General features: G+C 61.6%; 1 protein-coding gene across 2 annotated transcripts; it reads right to left on the bottom strand.

Annotated features, from left to right (window-relative positions):
- Nucleotides 1–730: 730 nt before the first annotated feature.
- On the bottom strand, nt 731–21,499 carry LOC136379797 (histone deacetylase 11). Of its 2 annotated transcripts, none has more exons than XM_066347363.1 (10): nt 21,384–21,499; nt 20,306–20,454; nt 18,060–18,160; nt 9,060–9,176; nt 7,521–7,563; nt 5,762–5,838; nt 4,581–4,643; nt 3,711–3,807; nt 2,686–2,864; nt 731–2,493 (listed from the first exon to the last, which is right to left on the bottom strand). In XM_066347363.1, coding segments are annotated over exons 1-10 (1,044 nt in total). In that variant the 5' UTR covers nt 21,386–21,499; the 3' UTR covers nt 731–2,277. The 2 variants fall into 2 exon arrangements, with proteins under 2 accessions (XP_066203460.1, XP_066203461.1); XM_066347364.1 differs by lacking the exon at nt 21,384–21,499 and adding an exon at nt 20,567–20,837.
- Between the last annotated feature and the right edge of the window lie 1,039 nt (nt 21,500–22,538).

The raw sequence follows: 22,538 nt of genomic DNA, 5'->3' as shown, positions 1-22,538 counted from the left end.
CAGCCAGGAGGAACCGTCCTCACCGCTGACACCTACCAGGTGCCCAGGAAACATAGCCCGGAGTCCTCCGCGCGTGAAGGCGTCTATCCCCGGACCTCCTTTGGGAAAGGGTCTTTGAAAGCCCCTTACAGAGGGGAGACGGCTATGGACTCTGGAGCGGGATTCTGCTCCCCACTTCCTAGATGCGGGCTTCAGGAACTAACCCACTTGTGCCTGTGCGTCTGCCCCCAGGAAACATAAAAACACTCTCGTTCTTCCTCAGCGCGCTGCCAGGCTCCACAAGGGATGCCCACCAAGTCCCTGGGGCAGGGCTTGGCACCTGGCAGTTCCTGCAGGGAGCCCTGGACCACTCTGCCCCACACTGACCATCCCCACAAGTGCTCCAACCCGGCCCAGGGCTAGGAGACCCCACACACACCCACGCGCTGCCCTGCCACAGCCCCACACTGTGCAGAGCCATCACTGCCCAGCCCTGCTGCCCTCCCCCAGTTCCCGGACTGTGCCAGACCCGGGAGGCCCCTGGAGAGCAATGACCGCCCCCCACAATCTCCTTCACCCCTAAATTTGCGGCGGCAGACACACCAGAGCTGGGTCCAATCCCGGCCCCGCCACTCTCTAGATGTGCTTGTGGTGTGGACGTCCGGGCTTGCAGAGTCTCAGCTGTCTGGTCTATAAAGCAGGAATAGGGCCCTGCTTCGCAGGACGTGGAGGACGGAATAGAACGCCATCATTTCCTGGGCAGCTGCCTCCTGTCGGGCCTCCTGCTGTGTGTATTTTAAGTTTTTATTCCCTTTCGTTCACAGGAGGGAAGGGCCGCTCGCATCCAGCACATACACACGGTGCCCGGGCCCAGTCCAGAGCCTCCGGTTTTCCACAGACAAGCTCAGCAGCACAGTCCCCTCGCAAACCCTGGACGCCACAGGCCGCGCTGAGGACAGAGGATGAGGGGGCCTCACATCGGGGGCAGAGACCAACGACAGAGGCGGGGGGTGTCCAGATGCACGGTTAATGCCTCGGGTCTTGTCCAGGTCAGCAGTGGACAGTCTGTGATCTGGAACGTTCATCCCCCGCCCCCGCCCCAGCAAACGGGGTGTGAGGAGGAAGGTGGGCGGCAGGAGCTCCCCCAGGTGGCGAAGAGCATGCGTCCCAGGGAGGGGGTTGTTCTGGGGCCCAGCCTGGCCCAGCCCTACCTTCTTCCTCTCAGAGCAGCAGGGAGCTGGATGCCCCCCCCCCGCCTCACTTCCTGGGGGGCCTAAGTGTCCCCTTCAGAGTAGAACTGGGGACAGGGCTAGTGCCCACTTGGGACCCTGGACACAGAGGGTGACCAGGGCCCTGGGGAATCTGGGTGAGGCCAGTGAAGGCTGCAGCCCCTCCCAGGGCCCTGCCCCCATCCTCCCCGGACGGAGACCCTGCTCCCTCTGCAGAAACCCCAGCCTGCCCCCCCCACCCCCGGGCCTCAGTCTCCGCGTGGGGCCTCCATTTCCGCAGGACCTGGGTTGGCCACCTGCCCCATCTGAGATGTCCTCTGTCCCCTGCCCACTGGGGTCAGCAGCCCCGTATGCCTCCAGAGCTGAGGCCCTGGGCCAAGTGTTCTTCCCAACACTGCCCCTCTCCCGGGGCAGGGAAGACCACTGCAGAGGCAGGGGCCTGGGTTCCTCAGGCCTCCCCTTCACCTGGCGTGACTGCAGGCTGGGAGGGGGACAGCCCTCACATCCCTGAGGGGAACACAGATGGAGAACCGCTGGTGCTGGCTAGGAATTCAGCCCCCCCCCCGGGGCCTGGCTCTCAGTCCCCCACGTGGCTGTGCCCACTCCTCACATCCACGGACACAAGAAGAGGCGCCAGTCACATGACTTCAGAGGAGGGGGAGGCCCAGCCGTGGCAGAGATGGACGCCCCCTTGGTCTGACATGAGTTTGAGTTTCTTTTGACACCAGAGCACTCTGACTCCTGGAAGCCCCCCTGCAGCCCCCCTGGGCCTCACTTGCCCTCCTCTCTCCATGGTGAATGTCTGCTTCCATGGGGCCTGGCTGACCAGTGACCCCATGTGCTCTCTTCCTGGGACTACCTTCTGGCCTCACCGCAGAGGGCCTCCAGCACCCAGAGGGGAGAGAAGAGGGGCTGCTGGCCAGGCCCCTCAGGCAGGCCCGGTCAGGGACCGGCTCCGGGCCCCCCAGGGCCCCTGGCAGCTGCCCCCCCCCACGTTGTTAGAAAAGGAGAAGCACTCAGGGGTGGGCAGGGTGGGAGGCAGGCGGGCGCCACTCAGAAGGGCAGTGTCTCAGGGCACCTCCTGGGGCAGCAGAGGGGCGTCTGAGCTCCGCGCGGAGACACTGGGCGACTCTGACCCGATGAGCCCCAGGCCATACAAATTAAGGATGGAGTCAGCGATGATGCGGGCAGTGCGCTTCTGGTAGCCGCCCGAGGTCACCATGAGGATGGGCACATGGCGGCCGCGGACCATCCGGAACACCAGCTCATCCCGCCTGACGATCCCCTGTGGGGAGACGAGGAGGCTGGCGGGGCGGGCCTCGTGGTGTGTGGGTGGGGAGGTCCTGCCGCAGGTCTAGCCCTGCTCGGACTGCTGCTGTTCCCACCCGCCCTGACGGCAGCAGGGGTGCCGGGGCCCCTGTCCTGCTGCAGCCGACTCCGCAGGGCAGACGCCCCCCGCCCCCGGGCCAGGACGCACCTGTGGGCTGACGGACAGGCCCCCGAGGCGGTCCCCCTCCAGGACGTCGGTGCCCGCGTTGTACACCACCACGTCGGGCAGCTGCTCCTTCAGGGCTCGGTCCAGGGTCCGCTCCACTCGGTACAGGTACTCCTCGTCCTCCGTGCCCCACTCCAGCTCCACCTTCTGCCGGATGGCCTCTGGGGGGACACGGGCACCCCCAGTGTGGGGAGGAAACTGAGATCAGAGGGCACAGGAGGCCCAAGGCCCTGGCAGTGCCCAAAGGCAGGACTAGAAAATAGCCTGTCTGACTCCAGCCCTCTGCCTCTCACTCAGCCACACTGGGCTGCCCGCAGGACTACCGGTGAGAGCCCTGCACCCTGGGGACCCGGGGACCAGGCCAGACGTCTGACCTCCCTGCCTCCACGAGCCCCTGCCCAGACACGCGGACACCATGCTATGCTGGGCCCTCAAGTCCAAATCCAGCATGTCCAAGATTCAGAAACAGGCCCTGAGCCACCAGGGCGGCGGGGTGCCCACAGCGGAGCCACCAGCCCTTCTGGCGTAAACATCCCCACAGCGGGCAGGCCCCTGAGCTTCCTCGGCCCGCCCTGAGCACCCCTCTCTCTGGAGGGATCCCTTTAACCTGCCTGCCCTCATCGTCCGTCACCAGTCACATTAGCACTGACACCTGCCGTCTGACTGGGACTGTCCCGTGTACCCTGTCCTTCCTCTTGTTTCTTTTCCCTCGTTCCCCGCGTTCTACCAGACAGATGCGAGCCCAGGAGTCTTGTTTTCCTACCCCTGCTGGTTCCCCCACTCTAAGAACCCACGCGCCATTCATTAAACAGGCTAATGTGATCACGGGTGGGTCATGGGGCTTCCTCAGGCCTCAGTTTCCTTGTCTGCACAATGGGGACGATTCCCAGCTCTCGGGGACGCTGAGGAGGGATGAAGTGGCCTCCGCGGGGCCCAGCACACAGGCACTGCTCAGGGGACCCCACCCACGCAGGAGCGCACTCGGGCCGGGGGCGGGGCGGGCTTACGCTTGGCAAAGCGGTCTCCAGGGTAGATGTGGCGGTTGTAGACGTCCATGATGTACACGCGCTTGTCCCCCATGAAGTCCCTCTCGTGCCCATTGCCCTGCGGGGAGAACATGGAGGTCACGTGCGGGCACTGCCCTCAGCCAGGCCAGAACCCCCACCTCACCCCGCAGCAGTGTGGTTTGGTTTGCCCTGCGGCAGAGGGTCTCACGACAGTCAAGTGACAAAGCGGGGATTCGACCTCCAAACCTGGCCTGTGGCCCCCCCGGTGTGACCTGAGGCGGCAGCAGCAGCAGGACTCCAGGCCCGCCCTTCCTGAGCCTGGGACCAGAATGCGGTGCACAGAGCCAAGGGCTGCACTCACGTGACTGTGTTCAGGGGACTCAGTGTGACCATGTAACCTCGAGGCAGGGCCCCGAGCATCACCAAGCCACTGGGCCCACTGGGTGCCCTGCCCTGTCCTTGACCAGGGGCGCCAGGCCTGGGTTTCGAGTCCTGAGGCTCTACCCCTAAGGAGTCGGTTCCTGAGCAGTGGCTTTGGGGCCGAGCGGCCCTGAGACCATGTGAGTGGCACCTTCCCAGGGGCGGGTCCCCAGTGCCCCTTGACCAGGAAGCTGCGGAGGGCTTTGAGCTCAGGGGCGCTGCCAGCCTGGCTGGGGGGAGGGAAGGGGCATCAGGAGATGACAGGACACTGCAGAGGGCTGAGGGGCACACAGGCTGAGGCAGGTCCAGACGGAGGTGGCAGAGCTCTGCCTGGAGCTCCGGGAGGCCCCTGGCACGGGGGAGTCCCCCTGGGTGGGGCTGCATGACAGATGCTGGCGGAGGCACACAGGAGCTGGGGGCCCAGCAGACCCCACCCCACAGGGCACTCACCTGGTGGGCGTCCAGGTCAACAATGGTGGCCCTGGAGATGCCTTCCACCCGCTCAAACAAAAACTGCTCAGGGAGGAGAGGGAAAATGTGAGGGTCCCCAGAGGCCAGAAGACACACAGCCCCTCGGGGACTCCCGGGTGGCGAGGGGCCACGGGAGGAGGCCACATATGCTTCTGGCTACCAGGGCCGGGCAAAGACATCACAGCCCAGGAGAGTTACGTGTGTGTAGTCAGGGAAGGCTCCCTGGAGGAAGGGCCTGTGCTGGGCCCTGAAGGACCAGCTGCAGTCAGGGGTTGAGCAGGGGAGTGAGGCTGGCCCTCAGCAACAGCCCAGTAATCCTAGGGTAACGGGTGGGGAGCCTGGGGGGGACAAGGGGGGGGACTAGGGGAGGGCCCCCCCCACCCCCCACCCCCCACCCCCACCCCTCCACACTGGGCCTGGAGCTTTATCTACAAGCTCTGCCTTACTTACTATAGGGCCATGTCCTCATGCCCCCTTCCCTGGGAAGCCATCCTTCCCCTCCCCCCACCCTCCGATCCCCTGTGTCCACCTCTCTGAATGACCAGGGTCTGCTGGCCTACCCCCAACCCCCACCACCCCACCATGAGTGTGTGTGCCCTGTGAGAACAGGGGCCACTGACCCTGACACCCAGACGCAGGGTGGTCGGGGCACACTTGGGGTCCCTCCCACAGCCCGTGCTGGCTGCGTGACCTCACCCCCCTGGGCCTGTGTCCTCACCTGCAACGTGTGAGGGTAACAGGTGAGCCCCAAGGGCGGGGCTGGCTGAGGCTTGAGCCCATAGTCAAGGCCATTGTTACCCCCATCACTGTTACCCCCACCTCTTCCTCACTCCCTGTGCAACACCCCTACTTCTCTACTTCTACCGTGGAACCCCCACCTCTTCCTCGCTCCCTGTGCAACACCCCTACTTCTACCGTGGAAGTGCGCCCCCCCCTGGAAGTGCGCCCCCCCCACACGAGACCGGAGCAGCTCCCTTGGTCCCAAGGGCACAGAAGAGCATCTCATCTGGGTCTGAGCCCCAGCTGACTGAGCGAGGCAGTGGGACCCCCAGCGCCCCCCACGCCCCGTCCGCGTCTCTGTAATGGAGGTGACAGCACAGACTGGGAAGGGCGGGGCCCCAGGGCGGGCTGGGCGCTGAGCCCACGTGACCCCTGCGCACCTTGATGGCGAGCGTGATGTCCGCGTAGGCGCAGAAGCCCCCGCCCCGGTCGCTGGAGCAGTGATGGAAACCGCCACCTGCAGGTCAGGTCAGGTCAGGGCCGGCTCAGGGGCGGACCCAGGACCCCCGCCCGCCCCGCCTCCCAACACCCCTCCCTGCTCCGCCCTCAGGACCGCTCCAGGTGGGCAGAGTGCACCCAGCCCCTGGACACACTCACACCCAGCTCAGGGGGCAGCGCTGACATCCCAGCTGCCCTGTCAGAGATGGAAACTTCTTGGGGTGTCCCAACAAGTCAGCCGCCCCCAGCCCACCCACACCCTTAGGGGCCGGGAGCTCATCCTTCCCAAGGCAGTGAGTCCCCCAGAGCTGAGCCTGTCCATGTGAGTCCTCCCACTGGGGAAGGATGTAGGGGGGGGTGGCGGGGGGGGGGGCAGGGGGGGCAGGTCTAGCCAGGACCACCCAGATCCCGCCGCATGCGGACGAGGGTGAGCAGGCGGAGAACCCGCCACTAGTCCTGGCTGCCCACAGCAACCAGCAACAATGAGGGCCCTGGAACCCAGGGCCCAGCCTCCTCACCTCCCAGCCCTGAGACCACTGCCTCGGGGCCCCAGTGCCCACACAGCCGGTCCCCGGCTGCCCTACAGGGCCCTGCACTGCCGATGTCTGACACTGAGCCCAGTCACTGCCTCCCAGGCAGCGTGAAGCCGGGACCCGAGGACCAGGGACCTGCCACTTCCACCACTCATGGGGCTGACACTGGTTCACGATGAGCTAACAGCCACAGTGGACGAACCCCAGCCAGCATGAAGCTCGCTGACACCTCCCTGCAGCCCCAGCAGCCAATACTACCGCCATGCCCTCCACTTCACAGCAAGAGCCCAGAGAAGGTCAGCAACTGGCCCTGTGTCACACAGCTCACTAATGGCAGAACCAAGATTCAAACCAAGGCTGGTTCAGGATCCAGCTCTTAACCTCTACCAGGCCATGACACCGTCCACAGGGAAGGGCTTCCTGGTCCCCTCGGGAACCTGTAAGCACACGGCTGTCCCCTCATCTGTTCAGCAGAGTGTCCTAACACCGTGGTTAAGCCAGCACTAAGGATGGGCACCTGACCACACCAGGACGGAAGAGCCCCAGCCCCTGCCTGCAGTGCTCACAGTCCACGGTCGGGGCAGGGGCAGATCTGGGGCTCTGAGCAAGCCACTAGGGCTCTCTTGATGTCCATACGCTCATCAACATAACTGGACTGGACAGTAACGCCCAGTGCAGATGAGAGGCTGGACAGACAGCAGCACAGACTGTTCAGTGCGGAGCCTCCATGAGGGTCCCTGGGAGGGACGAGAACTATAGGTGCAGCCCTGCCATAAGCCAACTTGGTGGGACAGTCCAGGAGACGGGGCAGTGCTGGCCCTCAACGCCCCTGAGAAGGAAGTGATATTGATCCTGGACCTGTCTACCACATGACCAAGCCCCTGCAGGCTGTCCTGGGCCCCCACAGGTGGGAGGAGCCCTCGAAACCCTGCAGGTCTCATCCCCATGCAGACCTGTCCAGAGGATGGCATGGGCCTTCTGGGAGAGAGTGAGCTCCCCGTCACTGGAAGTATGCAAAGGCACGGAGCAACTTGGGGAACTCTTTCAGACAAGGATTCCACTCCAGATGGAGGCACTGGTGGGTTTCTCCCAGGCAGCAGAGCCTGGGAGCTCACAGCCTGGCCCTCCCCAGGCCCTGGCCGCCTCCCCTCCCCCACGGGACACTCACCCACATTGATGGCCCAGCCTCGCTCCACTGCCAGCTTCCCCGCCTGGGAGACAAGCACAGGTGAAGGCATGGTGGCCTCTCCATCCCTCACTCCCAGACCTGCTCAGCCCGCCCACCAACCCCGCTTCTGCCCAGCCCTGAGATGTGGCTGAGCTCAGAGGGGCCACAGGAGGCTGCCACCCCCACGAACTCGGTCCCAGGGGCAAGTGCCAGCCTGGCCAGCATGTGGGACGTGTGGTGCACCAGCCCCTCGGTAATTTTGGGAGGAAACTGGAAGAAATGAAAGTAAATACTTCTGGTTACGTACAAACTGACAGTTTTAATCTGCCTTTGGAAGGGAAAAGATTTTGCATGTGGAAATAGAGACTGAATACTGAAATCCCATAGGAAATGCAAGTTCTGGGGTGGGTGATAAGTTGTAATCTAATAAACTAAAAGAAGAGACAGATTCGCAAACTAAAAACGACAGGTCGGATCATCGTGCTCTGAAATCAGAACTGTCTCCCACTGCCGATCAACTCAGCAGCCTGTGGCTTGTTTCAAAGAAAACTACACACAGGGCCCTGGCTGGCTGGCTCAGCAGTAGAGCGTCAGCCCGGAGTGCAGAAGTCCCGGGTTCAATTCCCGGCCAGGACACACAGAAGAAGCGCCCATCTGCTTCTCCACCCCTCCCCCTCTCCTTCCTCTCTGTCTCTCTCTTCCCCTCCCGCAGCCAAGGCTCCACTGGAGCAAAGTTGGCCCAGGCACTGAGGATGGTTCCATGGCCTCCACCTTCTATCAGGTGCTAGAATGGCTCAGGAACAACGCCCCAGATAGGCAGAGCATCACCCCCTGGTGGGCAGGCCGGGTGGATCCTGGTCGGGCGTATGTGGGAGTCTGTCTGCCTGCCTCACTGCTTCTCACTTCGGAAAAATACAAAAAAAAAAAAAGAAAAGAAAAAAAAAAACTACACACAGGACATGAGCCCTCATTTTGCCTCCACCCTGAGGTCATGATGGGGACAGAGGGGGGCAGGATCCATCATTGGAGTCGTGAGGTGTGGTTTTCCACCTTAAACTTGAGTACACTGCAGCGACCATTTTAGGGTACATCTCTGGGAGATGGAGACGTCTCTCACACACCAGTAAATACGGTGACTCTCTCGGTGGTCCACAAAGGAACGGTGAATTCTAATGTTCGGGGATGGGACAGACTTTAACAGACCCGCTGTTGCTGGTCGCTGGGGAAGACTCAGGGTTCTGCTCAGCTATCAGGTGGGAGGTGGGCATTCCAGAGGGAGAGCCCAGGTGGGCAAGGCCCCAAGGGAGAAGGAGCCAGGCCTGGAGGGGCCCCCACACCAGCCCCTGCTGGTCGCTGGGGAAGACTAGGGGTTCTGCTCAGCTATCAGGTGGGAGTGGGCATTCCACAGGGAGAGCCCAGGTGGGCAAAGGCCCCGAGGGAGAAGGAGCCAGGCCTGGAGGGGCCCCCACACCAGGAGAAGGAGCCAGGCCTGGCGGGGCCCCCACCCCAGCCCCACGTCCCACCTGCCTCTCCACTTACCATGATGGTCCCTCCCGTCTGGGTCCGAAGGGGCTTCAGCACCTTCCTCTGCACAAGGAAGTTGGGGAGGAAGATGACAGGCGGGATCTCTGTGATGGTGGCGACAGCGAAGGACCACTGTGGAGAGAGGGACACACAGGCCATCGGCCTCCATGGCCGTGCCCGGGCGCAGGGCAGCGGCTGGGAGTCAGGGGTCCTCTACAGCCAGGCCCATGGTGCCCAGTGAACTCCGGGCTGGGGGCCATTGCTCTGGTAAAGAAGCGACCCCCCCCCCTCGACACGCACACACGCACACACACACCGGTCTGGCCCCCACCACGCCCTGGGCTCAGCCAAGGACAGTGTACGCAGCACATTTCCTTACACTCCGTGGGCCTGTATTCCAGAGCCCTTGGCTGCCCTCTAGTGCCCAGAGCAAGAGCTGAGGGGAGCTCCGCCTACCTCACAAGGGTGCAGCCCCAGCACGGCCCCACACCCGCTGTGCAGAAGGGGACCCTGAGGCCAGAGCAGCTCCCTGAGCAGTACGTCCCTGACAAAGCCAGGACCGGAAGCCCAGGAGTCCTGCTCCACAGTACAGTGTGGCCCTTTGTCCACTGGGCACTGGACCTCCTGCCTCCTCTCTGGCTGCCCCGGCAGGAGGGTCTCAAGCACCAAGACCAGGACACTGCTTTCCCGCGGCCCCCAGACCCCTGGGCAGGTGTCCACGCATCCAGATCCTGCACCGTCTCCTGCCTGCCTGGGAAGGCACCTAGGCCCCCGCTCCCTGCTCCGACTGACCCTAGGCAGAGGCTTGGAGGGGCTCTGGGTACTCCGCAGATGTTTACTAAGTGCCTGAGGCGGGGGTGGTCCAGCCTTAGTCGGGAAGCTTGCAGCCTAGCAGGGAAGTACCTGTGTTCAGGAGGTCAGGCACAGAGAAGGCTGCAGGAAGGAGCAAGGTGAGATGTCAGGGCTACAAGGCATCCAGTGGGAGAGGACTGGCCAGTGTGGCCACTGCGACCACCACCCAGGACTGAATGAGACTGAGGCATGGAGAAGCCTGCGAGAAAGCAGGTGCCTGCAAGGGGCCAGGGAGGCACGGGAACGGGGTGGCATCGTGCCTGCAAGGGGCCAGGGAGGCACGGGAACGGGGTGGCATCGAGAGGCTGGGCCACTGTGGCTTAGACACTGCCACCAGGGAAGACCTGTCTTCTGGTGCTGGCACTGCCCTGAGCACCTGTGTGGCCACCCTCCCAGACTGAGGACAAGGCTGAGGATGGATGAGGACAGGCTGAGGACGGATGAGGACAGGCTGAGGACGGATGAGGACAGGCTGAGGACGGGTGAGGACAGGCTGAGGTTGGCTGAGGACAGCTTAGGTTGGCTGAGGACAGCTTAGGTTGACTAAGGACAGGCTGAGGTCGGCTAAGGACAGGCTGAGGTCGGATGAGGACAGCTTAGGTTGACTGAGGACAGGCTGAGGTCCGCTGAGGACAGGCTGGGGACGGCTGAGGACGGCTGAGGACGGCTGAGGACAGCTTTGGTCGGTTAAGGACAGGCTAAGGATGACTGAGGACCGCTGAGGACCGCTGAGAACAAGGGTAAGGACGGATAAAGACGGCTGAGGCTGGGGAAGCTGCTCTAACCCGTTCCTCGGGTCCGGGAACCCGGTCACTGGTCTGAAGGGAGAGCTCCACCCAGCCTTGTCCCTCTGCCTGTAGGTGGAGGGACCACCGGCCGGCGGGGGCGGGGGCGCAGGAGCTGAGACAGTGTGCACAGCTGCGGGACCCACCTCCGTGTGTGTGCACGCACACTCATGCGTGTGTGCATGCGTGCATGGGGGTGTCGTGGGCCCCGAGAAAGCAGATGCCTCTAAGGGGGCTCCCGGTGACTGACGGGGCTCAAATTGAGCGGCACAGGCCAGCGGCCATTTCTGCGCAGGGGCCTCCCACGCGAACCGTCAGGGAGAGGCCGGCACGGTGTTCCCACCCGCAGCAGCCCTCACGGAGCAGCTCCTGGGCTCCCGGTTCACCAGTGGGGGCCGACGCCATCGCGGTCCAGCAGGCGCTGCGCAGCTCTGCCCCGCCCCCGCTCACACCCTCTCCAATCAGCTCCGCGCCATTCCGACCAATCAGGACGGCGCCCTTCACACCAATCAGACTGAAGACTCGCATCCTCCTCCGCGGGCCAATGGACTGGACAGGAGGGACAGGGGGGGACAGGGGGGGACAGGGGGGACAGGGGGGGACAGGAGGGACAGGGGGGACAGGGGGGGCAGGGGGGGACAGGGGGGACAGGAGGGACAGGAGGGACAGGAGGGACAGGGGGGGACAGGGGGGGACAGGAGGGACAGGGGGGGACAGGGGGGGACAGAGGGGGACAGGGGGGGACGGGGGGGACAGGGGGGACAGGGGGGACAGGGATGGGCCTCCATTCTCAGCCTCCCACGGAGACCGAGGACCGCGTTCCCGCCGGGCTGTAGCGCAGCGGCGAGGGGCCTCACCTGAGGGCCGCCTGGCCCGGGCGCACTGGGTAGTTTCTTTCTTCACCCCACCCTAACTGGGGACTCCGGTGGGCACTGAATTGGCGCCAGCGACCGCTGAGTGACAGCATGTCCGTATGCATGTGTGGGGCGGGGGGGGGGGGGGGGAGGAGGGACAGACCCGGAGAGGAGCGCGTGGCCAGCCCCACCTGCTCACCCCTGCCCAACAGCCTGGTACGGAAGGCCTGGGGCCATTGCTTCCTGTGAACACGAGTGGACACACAAATGAGCCACTGCAGGGACCCACGGAGTGGCTACGTCCTCCTCGGCAATCCCGCAGACAGACTGCAGGGCCGTGACGCTGCAGGCAGCCTCCGGAGGGTCCGATGTGGACACAGCGCCGTGACCAAGGCGGCTCTCCACCTGCGTCCATAGCGCCCTCTAGCCCGATGGCGCTCCACCCAGAAAGGGGCGTGCATCAAGCACGTTTAGGGAGCACCGCTGGTGTGGCCCACCTCCTGGACATCCCGAGTCCACTCTGGCAGGTTACAGGCTCCGGGACGTTCTGCCATAGACTCCTCCCTAACTGCTTCACCCCACTTCTCCCGCCTCCTGACCACAAACCTCCGCCTATCCCCTTCACGTTTTACATAACACCACTGTGCAGACTCCGCAAAGCTGCCATCCTGTGGGACCGCGCGTGGGAACTCCGAGCTAGAGACTGAGCTCTACGTGGGCCAAGCCTACAGTCACCAGAACACACGTGGGCGCCAGCCAAGGGGACCAGCCCCCATGGGAGAAGGCACCTGTCAGCCAGCGTTCCTCGACTCCTGGACATGAAGGGCAGGCGGGGCACATCAGCCCCTTCTCAGCCAGCAGTGGTCTCTCTGCACTGCAGTGTGGCTCACTGATGCTCCAGACCTGTGCCGTCCGGTCCAGGCGCTGCTGGACACATGTGGCTATTTGAGTATAATTGTCAGTTAATTTAATTTTTTTTTTTTAATTACAATTTTGTTCCTCAGTCACACTGGCCATATTTTAAGGCAGGGGTCCCCAAACTTTTTACACAGGGGGCCAGTTCACTGTCCTTCAGACCGTTGGAGGGCCAGACTATAAAAAAAAACTATGAACAAATCCCTATGCACACTGCACATATCTTATTTTAAAGTAAAAAAACAAAACGGGAACAAATACAATATTTAAAATAAAGAACAAATAAATTTAAATCAACAAACTGACCAGTATTTCAATGGGAAATATGCTCCTCTCACTGACCACCAATGAAAGAGGTGCCCCTTCCGGAAGTGCGGCAGGGGCTGGATAAATGGCCTCAGGGGGCCGCATGTGGCCCGCGGGCCGTAGTTTGGGGACCCCTGTTTTAAGGGGTGAATGGCCACATGTGGCTAGTGACTACTGGAGTGGGCAGAGCCCTTGTAGAATATTTCCTTCTCTGCAGAAGGTTCTGCTGGACACAGCTGCTCCGGTGAGGGGTGGGGTGGACTGGGAGAGACAGAAGGACCCAGCACCAGGGACAGATAGCTTATCTGGGAGGGCCCAGGCTGGAGTGGGGCTACCCTGATCTGCCCCCAAGTCAGGCCCTCTGCCAGCCCGGGCAGGGCAGGGCACTAGGGGACAGGCTGCATGGGAGCAGGACAGGCAGGCCCTCCGCCAGCCCGGGCAGGGCAGGGCACTAGGGGACAGGCTGCATGGGAGCAGGACAGGCAGGCCCTCCGCCAGCCCGGGCAGGGCAGGGCACTAGGGGACAGGCTGCATGGGAGCAGGACAGGCACAGGGCTCCGAAGGGTTCATCAGGGCCAAACCTCACGAATCCAAACCTGCAACTGCACGCAGGGAGGAGGTTGGCTACAGCCCCATGCGGAGCTCCAGCTGCTTGGTTTGGGCCAAGACCTGACAGCAGTAGAAGTGGGGCCAACGGAGAGAAGGGGAGATGAACCCACACGATCACCTCAGGCGATGGAAAAAGCCTATGACAAAATCGAACACCCTTCATAAAGTCAATCGACAAACTAGGAGCAGAAGGGAACTCCCCCAACACGACAAAGGGTATTTGTCACTCACACACACACATGTCCAACTTAGGGCCAGCCCTCTATGTCCCTGCACTCTGTCCTGTCTCATCTCTGAAACAGGAGCTCCTCCCAACTGGGCCCGGAATGAGGACTTGGGGCCACTGGAGAGCCTGTCCTCCCTGCCCAGTGTCAAGTACTCTGACTGCCCCTGCCCGCCCTTGCTCCACTCTGTGCACAGCCCTCGTCCCCGCCAACAGCAGTAGCTGGACTGTTACCTCTCTCTCCCAGAGGGCCCAGCCCCGGGGGATGGGCGGGCATGCTCCCTGCTGTACAATGCCGAGAATGACGCCTGGCACACGGTAGGTGCTTGTGGCACATGCTGCCAACCCTCTCCCAGGTCCCTACCTGCACCTGTCCTGAGGAGGCCACCTCACCTGTCCCACCGCAACTGAGCCTGTAAGAGCCTGGCCTCCTGCCCGGTCAGCACACAGTGGTCAGCACACAGCACACCCCGTGGGGTCAGGCTAGGCCACCTTCTGGTGAGCCAGGTGTAGGCCCCTGCTTCTGCACCTCCTGCCCAGTCCTACAGGTTCCACCTGCTGAAGGGCCCTGAGAGCCTGTTAGGGATGCAAGTTCTCAGGCCCCGCCCCGACCTCCTGAATCAGAAACTCAGGGAGTGGGGCCCAGCGCCCTGGGGGGTCACAAGCACTCCAGAGGGTCTGAAGTGGAAGCACATTTGAGAAACACTCCTCTAAGGAACAAATGAGTGAGTGAGCTGCGGTGAACCCGTGAGGCTTACCCCAGCCAGATGCCCACTGCCCACCAAAGGGCACGGCCTGCAGGCTTCCCCGTCCCAAGGCCGGGTCAGATGTCAGGGCCTCCACGCCCAGATGGCATTTGGGAACCCACCGAACTGCAGACACCGCTTCCCACTGCCTGCTTTTTTCAGGTGGACTTCCACCCTCACGAGTCCAGACCTGCAACTGCACGCAGGGAGGAGGTTGGCTACAGCTCCGCTCGGAGCCCCAGCTGCTTGGTTTGGGCCAGGACCTGACAGCAGTAGAAGTGGAGGCCAACGGAGAGAAGGGGAGATGATCCCACACGATCACCTCAGGCGATGGAAAAAACCTCTGACAAAATCGAACACCCTTCATAAAGTCAATCGACAAACTAGGAGCAGAAGGGAACTCCCCCAACATGACAAAGGTATTTGTCACTCACACACACACACACACACACGTACATGCACAATCCCACAGCTAACAGCACACTCAACAGTAAAAGACTAAAAAGCACCTAAGATCGGGAACAAGACAAGAATGCCTGCTTTTGCTACGTCGATTCAACCAGAAGTGCCAGCCAGAGCAACCAGGGAACAAGAGGAACATATGAAGTACTACAACTCCACAACCAAGACTAACGGCCCAACTTTTAAAATGGACCCATGACTTGAACAGGCCCTTTCTTCAGAGAAGATACACACATGGCTACAAAGCATTCAAAGATGCTTCATGTCATACATAAACTATTACCGAAATGCAAATTATAACCACGATAGGACACCACTTCACACCTGACCTACTACACAAGCCACAATATAAATGAATAAATAAATAAATGACCCCAGAAAATAAGTGCTGGTGAGGACATAGAGAAAACTGGAACCCTGGTGCAGTGGTTCGAAATATAAAATGGGCAGTTGTAATGGGAATCGTCTTGGTGACGCCTCAAAGAGTTACACAGCATTACCATATGACTCAGCAATTCTACTCCTAGGTCTAGAAGCAAAATAACTGAAAAGTGTTCACAGACAGAACGGGGTGGGGAGGGCGGACGGGCCGTGGGCAGGGCGGAGCGGGGTGGGCAGGGCGGAGCGGGGTGGGCAGGGCGGGGGGGGGGGGGGAGAATGTTCCACAGGACGCAGAGAAGGGCCAAGGCTGAGCAGCCCTGGAGGCCTCCAGAGCTCGGGGCACTGCTCAGGGGTCCACCACAGAAAAGAGACACTGTGCACGCCTGCAGGGTGAGCCGCAGGTTCCAGAGTGGCAACGCCCGAGATGGGCGTGGGTCCCCTCCGAGTGTCCCACTGCACCCCTCTCCCAGAGCAGCCGGGACAGAATCCAAACTCCTCCACAGCCTGCAGAACCCTGTGTGTCCTGGCCTCCCGGGGAGTGACCTGCCACCTCAGTGTCTGGTCCCCTCTCCCTTCAGGAGGCCACGTCCCTCCCCAGGTCCACGGCTCTGGAGCAGCCCGCCTTCCAAGCTCCTCCTGCGTCACCCACTCCCGTGACTTAGTCTCAGCGCAAACCTCCCGTCCTGTCTGTGAGGCCCGCCCCCACCGCTCAGCCAAGCCGAGCTCACCTCCACCCGGCCACCCTGTTTTTCTTCACAGCCCTTGGTGCGCTCTGAAATGCTTTTCTGTGCTTACTGCATTTTCAGTCTTCCGCCGTGAAAATGCAAATCCACGACACCAGCGAGCCTTGCTTGTTCGTTTTTTTGTGCCTAGTCCACAGTCAGCGCTCGATACGGATGTTGAGTGACCGAACACCCTTCACCTGAGTCGGTGGTTTGGAATTCATCACGTTTCTCTTTTTGCCTTGGCTGCCAGGCAGCTCCGGGTCAAATACAAAACTCAATCCTACCATCCTGGTTAATCCTTCCAGGTGGACACCGGTATTCCCCCCACCCTTGACCCCAATTTTCTGTCCCTGCACCCAGCCCTTCCTCTCTGGACTCGGGCAGGCATGTCCTCCTGGCCCAGCCCCTGGGCTATGGACTGTGACCGCGCATGTCCAAGCCCCAGGAAATGAGGGCAGCCAAGTGCCGGGCTTCCTGCCAAGGCCTCACACACCTCCCTCTCCCAGGAGCTGGGCATCAACCTGTTCCTGGTTCTCTCTCTCGAGTTAACACTGTCCGACTGCACCCAGCATTCCCACAGGTAGGCCAGAGTCTGGGAAAAGGGGGAGCAGAGCTGTGCCCAGGCACCTGGAGGACCGGACTGGGTGCCTGACCTGAGGCCTCCCCCAGGCCTGCCTGACGTCCCTCCTGGGAGACCCTGAGCAGGTGCGGCCTCTTCCTGAGCCCAGGCTTTCCCACTGATGCAGGGGAGGGGCCCAGTGACCTCTGCCTCTGAGTCTAAAATGAGTCTAGCTGGGAAGCCTGGGGGTTAGGGGTCCCACATTCTTTTGTTTTTTTGTTTGTTCATTTAGGTGAGAGAGGAAGAGAGATAGTGAGGCAGATGCATGCATACACCCCGGCCAGGATCCACCCAGCAACCACATCTGGGGCCAATGCTCAAGAACTGAGCTATTTTTAGAATCAGAGGCTGATGTGCTCAGACCAACTGAGCTATCCTCAGCTCCCGGGGCTGAGCTCAAACCAATCGAACCTCTGGCTGCAGGGGAAGGAGAGAGAGAGAAGGGGGGGCGGGAGAAGCAGATGATCGTTTCTCCTGTGTGCCTTGATCGGGACTCAAACCTGGAATGTCTGCACACCCCGGAGCTGATGCTCTACCACTGAGCCAACTGGCCAGGGCCCCACATTCTTTCTTTAAAAAAAAATTTATTGACTTTATTAGGGGTGACCGTGGTTAATAAAATTATAGAGGTTGCCAGTGCAAAGGGCTCCCACATGGTTGGGTGCAGAGAACCTGTTGCACCCTTGACCCCACCAGCACAGGATAACAGCACCCAATCTGATACAAACCCCCCGTCCAGCCCGCCCTCCGCTCCCACAAAGGGGCCCGACTGCCTCCTCCCTCAGAACCTCAGCTGCTGAGGACAGGCCGCGAGCAGGCAGCCTGAAGGCCCAGACGGATCTGCAGGTGGAATTTTAACATCTCAAATGAGCTGCAACATTAAGAAATCAGAAACTGCCACTCGATAGCCTGGGTAAAGCCAGGCACTCCGGCCGTGCCGGGCCTGCAGTGGGGCTTAGCAGCAGCCTGCCCCTGGGAGGGGCAGCACCCTTCCAGTGCCCCCACACCACCACCTCCTGCCTGACCATTTCTGTATGTGCCCTGCTGGGCCCTGGGGGGCAGGGGAGTTCCAATTCATCTTTAGCCTAACGGATAACAAGCCTTTAGCAGTGGAAATTCTTAGAACAAAATCTTAAAACTTCAGTCCACTATAAAAATAGGCCAAAATAGAACCGCTTTGATTTGACAAGGGCTGGGGCGTCCCCATCTGTCATCCCAGCAGGGGTCTCTGAGGCCTGTTCACCGGTCACTGATGCAGAAGCCGCAATCCCTGTGAGGTTTCACTCTCCACCAACTGGACATCCCACTTTCATACTCCCAGAGACGGGGAGCTCACTACCCCCAGAGCAGTCTCGCCTCTCCCTGGTGTCTGCCGCACCTTGCTCCTTCTCTCGGGGACCACAGACTCACATGCTTCCCCTGCACTGTGGACAGGAAATGAGCCCTTTCGGGCTGCGCTTCCCCAGGCTGAGCTGCCACTCACCCCCCGGCCGGCAGCCTTCCTGGCCCAGGGCAGCCCCAGACCCTCAGCCTTGTACCTTCAGCTCGTTGAGGTAGCGTCTCGTGTGAACCACCAGCAGGTCCTCGTCCGAGGCTTCCCGAGCCTCCACCAGCATGCCATCCGACAGAAGCTTCTCCTCTGAAACCATAAAGAGGGCACCTGCTTCCCTGCTGGGGGGTGGGGGCAGGCCCCGCCCTGCCCCGGGAGACGGTGGGCACTGCTGAGAAAGAGCCACCTCCCAGGTCGGTGTGAACAACGGGCCAGGCCCTTAGGCCAGGGCACTGCGGACACTGTGCACACAAAGATTCTTCCCAAGATACTGATAACTTGAGGTGAGCTCGGGTGCGTCTGCACAACTTTCAGAGGCAGACCACACACGGGTCAGTGATGTCAACTCTCGAGGTGAGACACACACTTTCACCACTCTGGGGGCCGGATGGGAGGCTGCGGAGTGTGGCTTCTCTTTCACACCTGCCTGACCCACGATCTCCTTCCTTCCTTACCCCTCAGAGCAGTCTCCCAGCCTGCAGCCACAGGGAGCAGCCTGAACTGAACGACACCCTTGTTTTCCAAGGTGTTTATATTTCACCGTGACTTTCTATTTATGGCACGTGAAACCGGCTTTTCCCATTTAGGTGACCTATGTTTCCCATCAAAACAGGTTTATTGAAGGTTTTTAAAAACAAAGGCTAAGTCAACAAACAATCTGAAGTAAAGAACGGGGCAGGTGGCGTGAGGAGACGGCATAGAGCCCGGGAGTGGTCTGCAAATGGCCGTGTTTGGGAAACGCTGCGTTATTCCATCACCGCCCACTCACGCACACCAGGGAGATCTGTTCCCTTTTGCAGATGAAGAAACTGAGGTCCAGGGTATGAAGTGCTCTAGAGCTCAGTTAGGACAGGCCCATGATGCTCTGGCCTGTGATGCTCCAGGTTCTACGGACATCAAAGGGGAAAACAAGGTCGCAACCGAGGGGACCTGTTTTAGTGTTACCCCAAGAAATCAACCATACAGCAGGTACTCGCCCTGACCCCACCCCAGAACGTGCCATGGCTCCCCATTGCCTGCAGGCACAGGGCCAGCTCTTTTCTTGGAGGCCCTTCACTATGTGGCCCCTGCCTCCTTTCCACCTACATCCTCATAGGGGAAAGGAGGGGGCCCAGGAGGGCTGCTGGCTCCGCAAGAGGGAGACCAGGGACCCTTCTGTCAGGCTACTAGGTGACGCAAGAGCCCCAGAAGGGGACATGGGGGGGAGTGGCTCAGACTGGAAGACAGAGCGTGAAGGACCATGCTCCGCAAGGCAGGAGAAACAGAAGGCAAGGGCAGGCTGGCTCTGCTCCTCTCCCTGGAGTTCTTGCCCTCAGTTTGTAGTCTTTTCTATTTAATATTTTCCAGTGAATATTCACACTGGCCACTGTTGCAAACATAACCTCAGTATCACTTGCCATAAACAGAAGTTAACCAGAAATAAGAATAAAAAAGAACAAATACAAGAGAAACAGTGTTCTTAATCTCTAATTTGATGCTATGGTCTGCAAGGTGCAGGGCCTTGGGCTTGGCTCGCTCCTGATGTGTTACAAAGGCAGCTGGGCTTCGTGTTAAAGATGGTCTAGCCCCAAAGTGAGACCTTCTCTATGCTGCTGTGATCCGGAAGGACTGAGTCATCCTACACCAGGTAACCCTGCAGCTAACATTTCCCACTTCCCTCAATGGAGAGAACAGGAGAATGTCCTCCTACCCGCCTGCTGTGACTCTGGAATTGGCCACACCGCTGTCAAAACACTACAAGCATCACCCAGCCCAGTGGGATGAGCCATGAAGGGTCAGAGCCTGGACCTCTGAGCTCCACACCCCCCTCTGCCCCTTAGTAGCTACGTGGCTGTTGGCAGGTTTCCTAACTTTTCTGGGACCCAGTCACCTCCATTTGTAATGCATGGAGTTGGGGTAAAAGGTCTCTTTCTCTAGGACTCTGAACTTGTGGCAGATGGACACTGGATCACTCCACACTTGAGCGTCCTCTGGACATCATGAATTAGCTCCCTTACTGCTGGGCTTCCAGGGGAGGACACAGGACTTAGGTCCACAGCGATGGGAAGCGAGGGAAGGTTTGGGACAGGGACATACTATGCTTACAAGTCTGTGTTGGAAATATCCTTTTGACAGTGTGGGTGGAAGGCAGTCTGGGAGCTGAGGCTGGAGGCAGGAGAGGCTGAGATTTGTTAGGGGAAGGTAGGGCGGGGGTAAGGGAAGCAGACTCAGGGACCAAAGTTGGGCCTCCCATACCTTTCAGGAAGCTGATCACCTTGCCCCATTTTCCCGCGTCAAAGGGGTGCAGCTTTTCCAGGCCCATGAAGGTTATGTTGTAGCGGGGCGAGTACACAATGGGCCACCGCGTCTCCGGCACATGCTGGTACAGCTGGGTGGCGTGCGGCCTTCCGTGGGCACAGGGACAGAACACACAGACAAGGATGGTCTCAGTGTGGGAAGCAGCCTCCCCCCCCCCCCGCGGCGCCAGTCGGCTCTGGTATACCAGACAGCCCTGACCTGGTACCACGAGCTCCCCACCCCCCCACCGCCGCCGCCGCCTCCGCCTCCGCCGACGAAAAGGGGCCGACGCAGCAACAGCAACAATAACAACGGATCCTCCCTGAGCATTGGCTCTCTCCCTGCACGGTCCGGCCCAATCCTCTCAGTCCTGGGAGAGGGAGGCTGCACCGTCGCGCCGGAGGAGGCTGGGGGCGGGGACCCAGCCCCCACTGCGGGTCTGCGGAGCAGCGGGTGCGCACCCAGGTGCGTCTCTGGCGGCAAGGCCTCAGCACCGCGCTGACAAATTATAACGATTACACGCAATAGCAGCGCGGCCCTAGGCCTGTTTCCTATAGAATGTGTGCCTGTCGCCAGGATGGAGAAAATGCACCTGAACCGCTGAGCAAGAAAGCGTCCCGGCTGCGCGAGCCGCGGTCCCGCAGGGAGGGGGTCGCGCAGGCTGTGGCCCAACGCGGAGCCAGGGACGCTGGTCTCTCCGGTCCCCGTGCCGCCGGCCCCCATCCACGCCGTCCCCCCTCCGCAGCTGTCGCCACTGCGGGGCCTCCGCGACGCTGGAGGGGGCCGCGAGCAGGCGTCAGACCCGCGACTATCGACCGGCGCCGGTCCCCCGGGCCGCAGAGAAATGACACGGGCTGACCCGGCGTGCGGGCCCGACCGTCCCAGCGCCCGACCTACCTGCGCCCGCACCTGGCTGGCCCGCCCCGCCCCGCCGCGCCGCCGACGCACTGGAGCTCCCGCCCACGCGACCCCTGGGAACACGGGGGCTTGCCTGCGCCCCACCCCGCGCCCCCACTCCCGCCCTCGCCACACTCACATCCCGCGGCCGGGCCCTCCCGGCGCTGGCCACAGCTCCACGACCAGGCGGGACCTTGCACGGCCCCGCCCAGGACACGCCCTCCGCGAGGGGCAGAGCTCCCGCAGGCCCGCGCCCGCGCCTGCGTCACAGAGGTTGGGAGTCCCACGCGGAGCGCTCCCGCAGGAAGGAGGCCACGCCCCCAACGCCTATCAAACGCTAAGCCCTGCCTTTCTCAGACGAATACCCAATGGGCTCTCGCCTGGATCGGGGAACCACGCCCACTGGGGGGAGGATGCCGCGCCAGTTTTCATCCCGTGCGTCCCAGAGCTGTAGCTTGCGGCCTCGCCCCGCCCCGGGGGCGGAGCCACCTGATCCCGGCCAGGTCGCCCCGCCCCCGTCCGCCCCGCCCCCCGTCCGCCCCACGTTGCTGCGCTGTCGCGAGGCACCTAGAGCGTGGAAGTCCCCCGCAGACCCTGCGCTGGGGCCGCTGCGTGACCTAGGGCAAGCCTCCGCGCTCTGGGTCTCGCTTCCACGAGTGAAATAGGAGGGCGGCGTCGCGTGCTCTGGCCTGATGGGTGGGATCCGTGACCTCGCAACTTGAGGTCACGTTCCCCCTCTTCCCTGGAGTGGAGCCCCCAGCCCTGTCTTTGGCGGCTCTGACCTGGCGCAGCACTCCCCGCACAAGGCATTGGCTCTCTGAGCCTCGGGTTCTTCACCAACAGAACCGGGCTGGGCAGCGAGTCCTCAGGGTGCACCGCACGCCCCCCTCCCCGACCCCGGGAAGCCAGACTACGCTCCCCCCCCCCCCCGCGGCAGCTGGCAGCGTCTAGGGGGCTGGACCCTGAGAGGCGGCCCCAACAATAGAGCCCCAGAGCATAGGGACAATGGACCTTTCTGTGGACCCAGCTGTCCCTGCCAACCAAACAGCAGCTGACCCCAAGGCTGCCAGGAGCAGGGTAGCTGGGATCCCTGGTGGCTCCGTGAGGGCGTCGGGGTCCCAGGGTGGGGCACCACAAAAGGGAAGGGCACAGGCGTTTCCCTCCATGTGCCTGTCACTTGATTGCATGATGGCACTGGATTCTCGCCGCCTAATCCTATGAGGGCGTGCCAGCACACCCCGATTTTATCCTGAGGTAGCTGGGGTTCAGGTGTGGATTAAACCATGACCAAGTG

The sequence above is a fragment of the Saccopteryx leptura genome, chromosome 8 (genome assembly GCF_036850995.1).
Source record: "Saccopteryx leptura isolate mSacLep1 chromosome 8, mSacLep1_pri_phased_curated, whole genome shotgun sequence".
Lineage (NCBI taxonomy): Eukaryota > Metazoa > Chordata > Mammalia > Chiroptera > Emballonuridae > Saccopteryx > Saccopteryx leptura.
Note: the sequence above shows the minus strand (reverse complement) of the source record. Positions and strands in the feature narration are given on the sequence as shown.

Excerpts from the sequence above, each read along its gene's own strand:
- LOC136379797 (XM_066347363.1), bottom strand. Across the intron at positions 9,177-18,059 it reads GCTACCTCAACGAGCTGAAG|TGGTCCTTCGCTGTCGCCAC; the intron begins GTACAAGGCTGA and ends CTCTCTCCACAG. Across the intron at positions 7,564-9,059 it reads AGACGGGAGGGACCATCATG|GCGGGGAAGCTGGCAGTGGA; the intron begins GTAAGTGGAGAG and ends CTTGTCTCCCAG.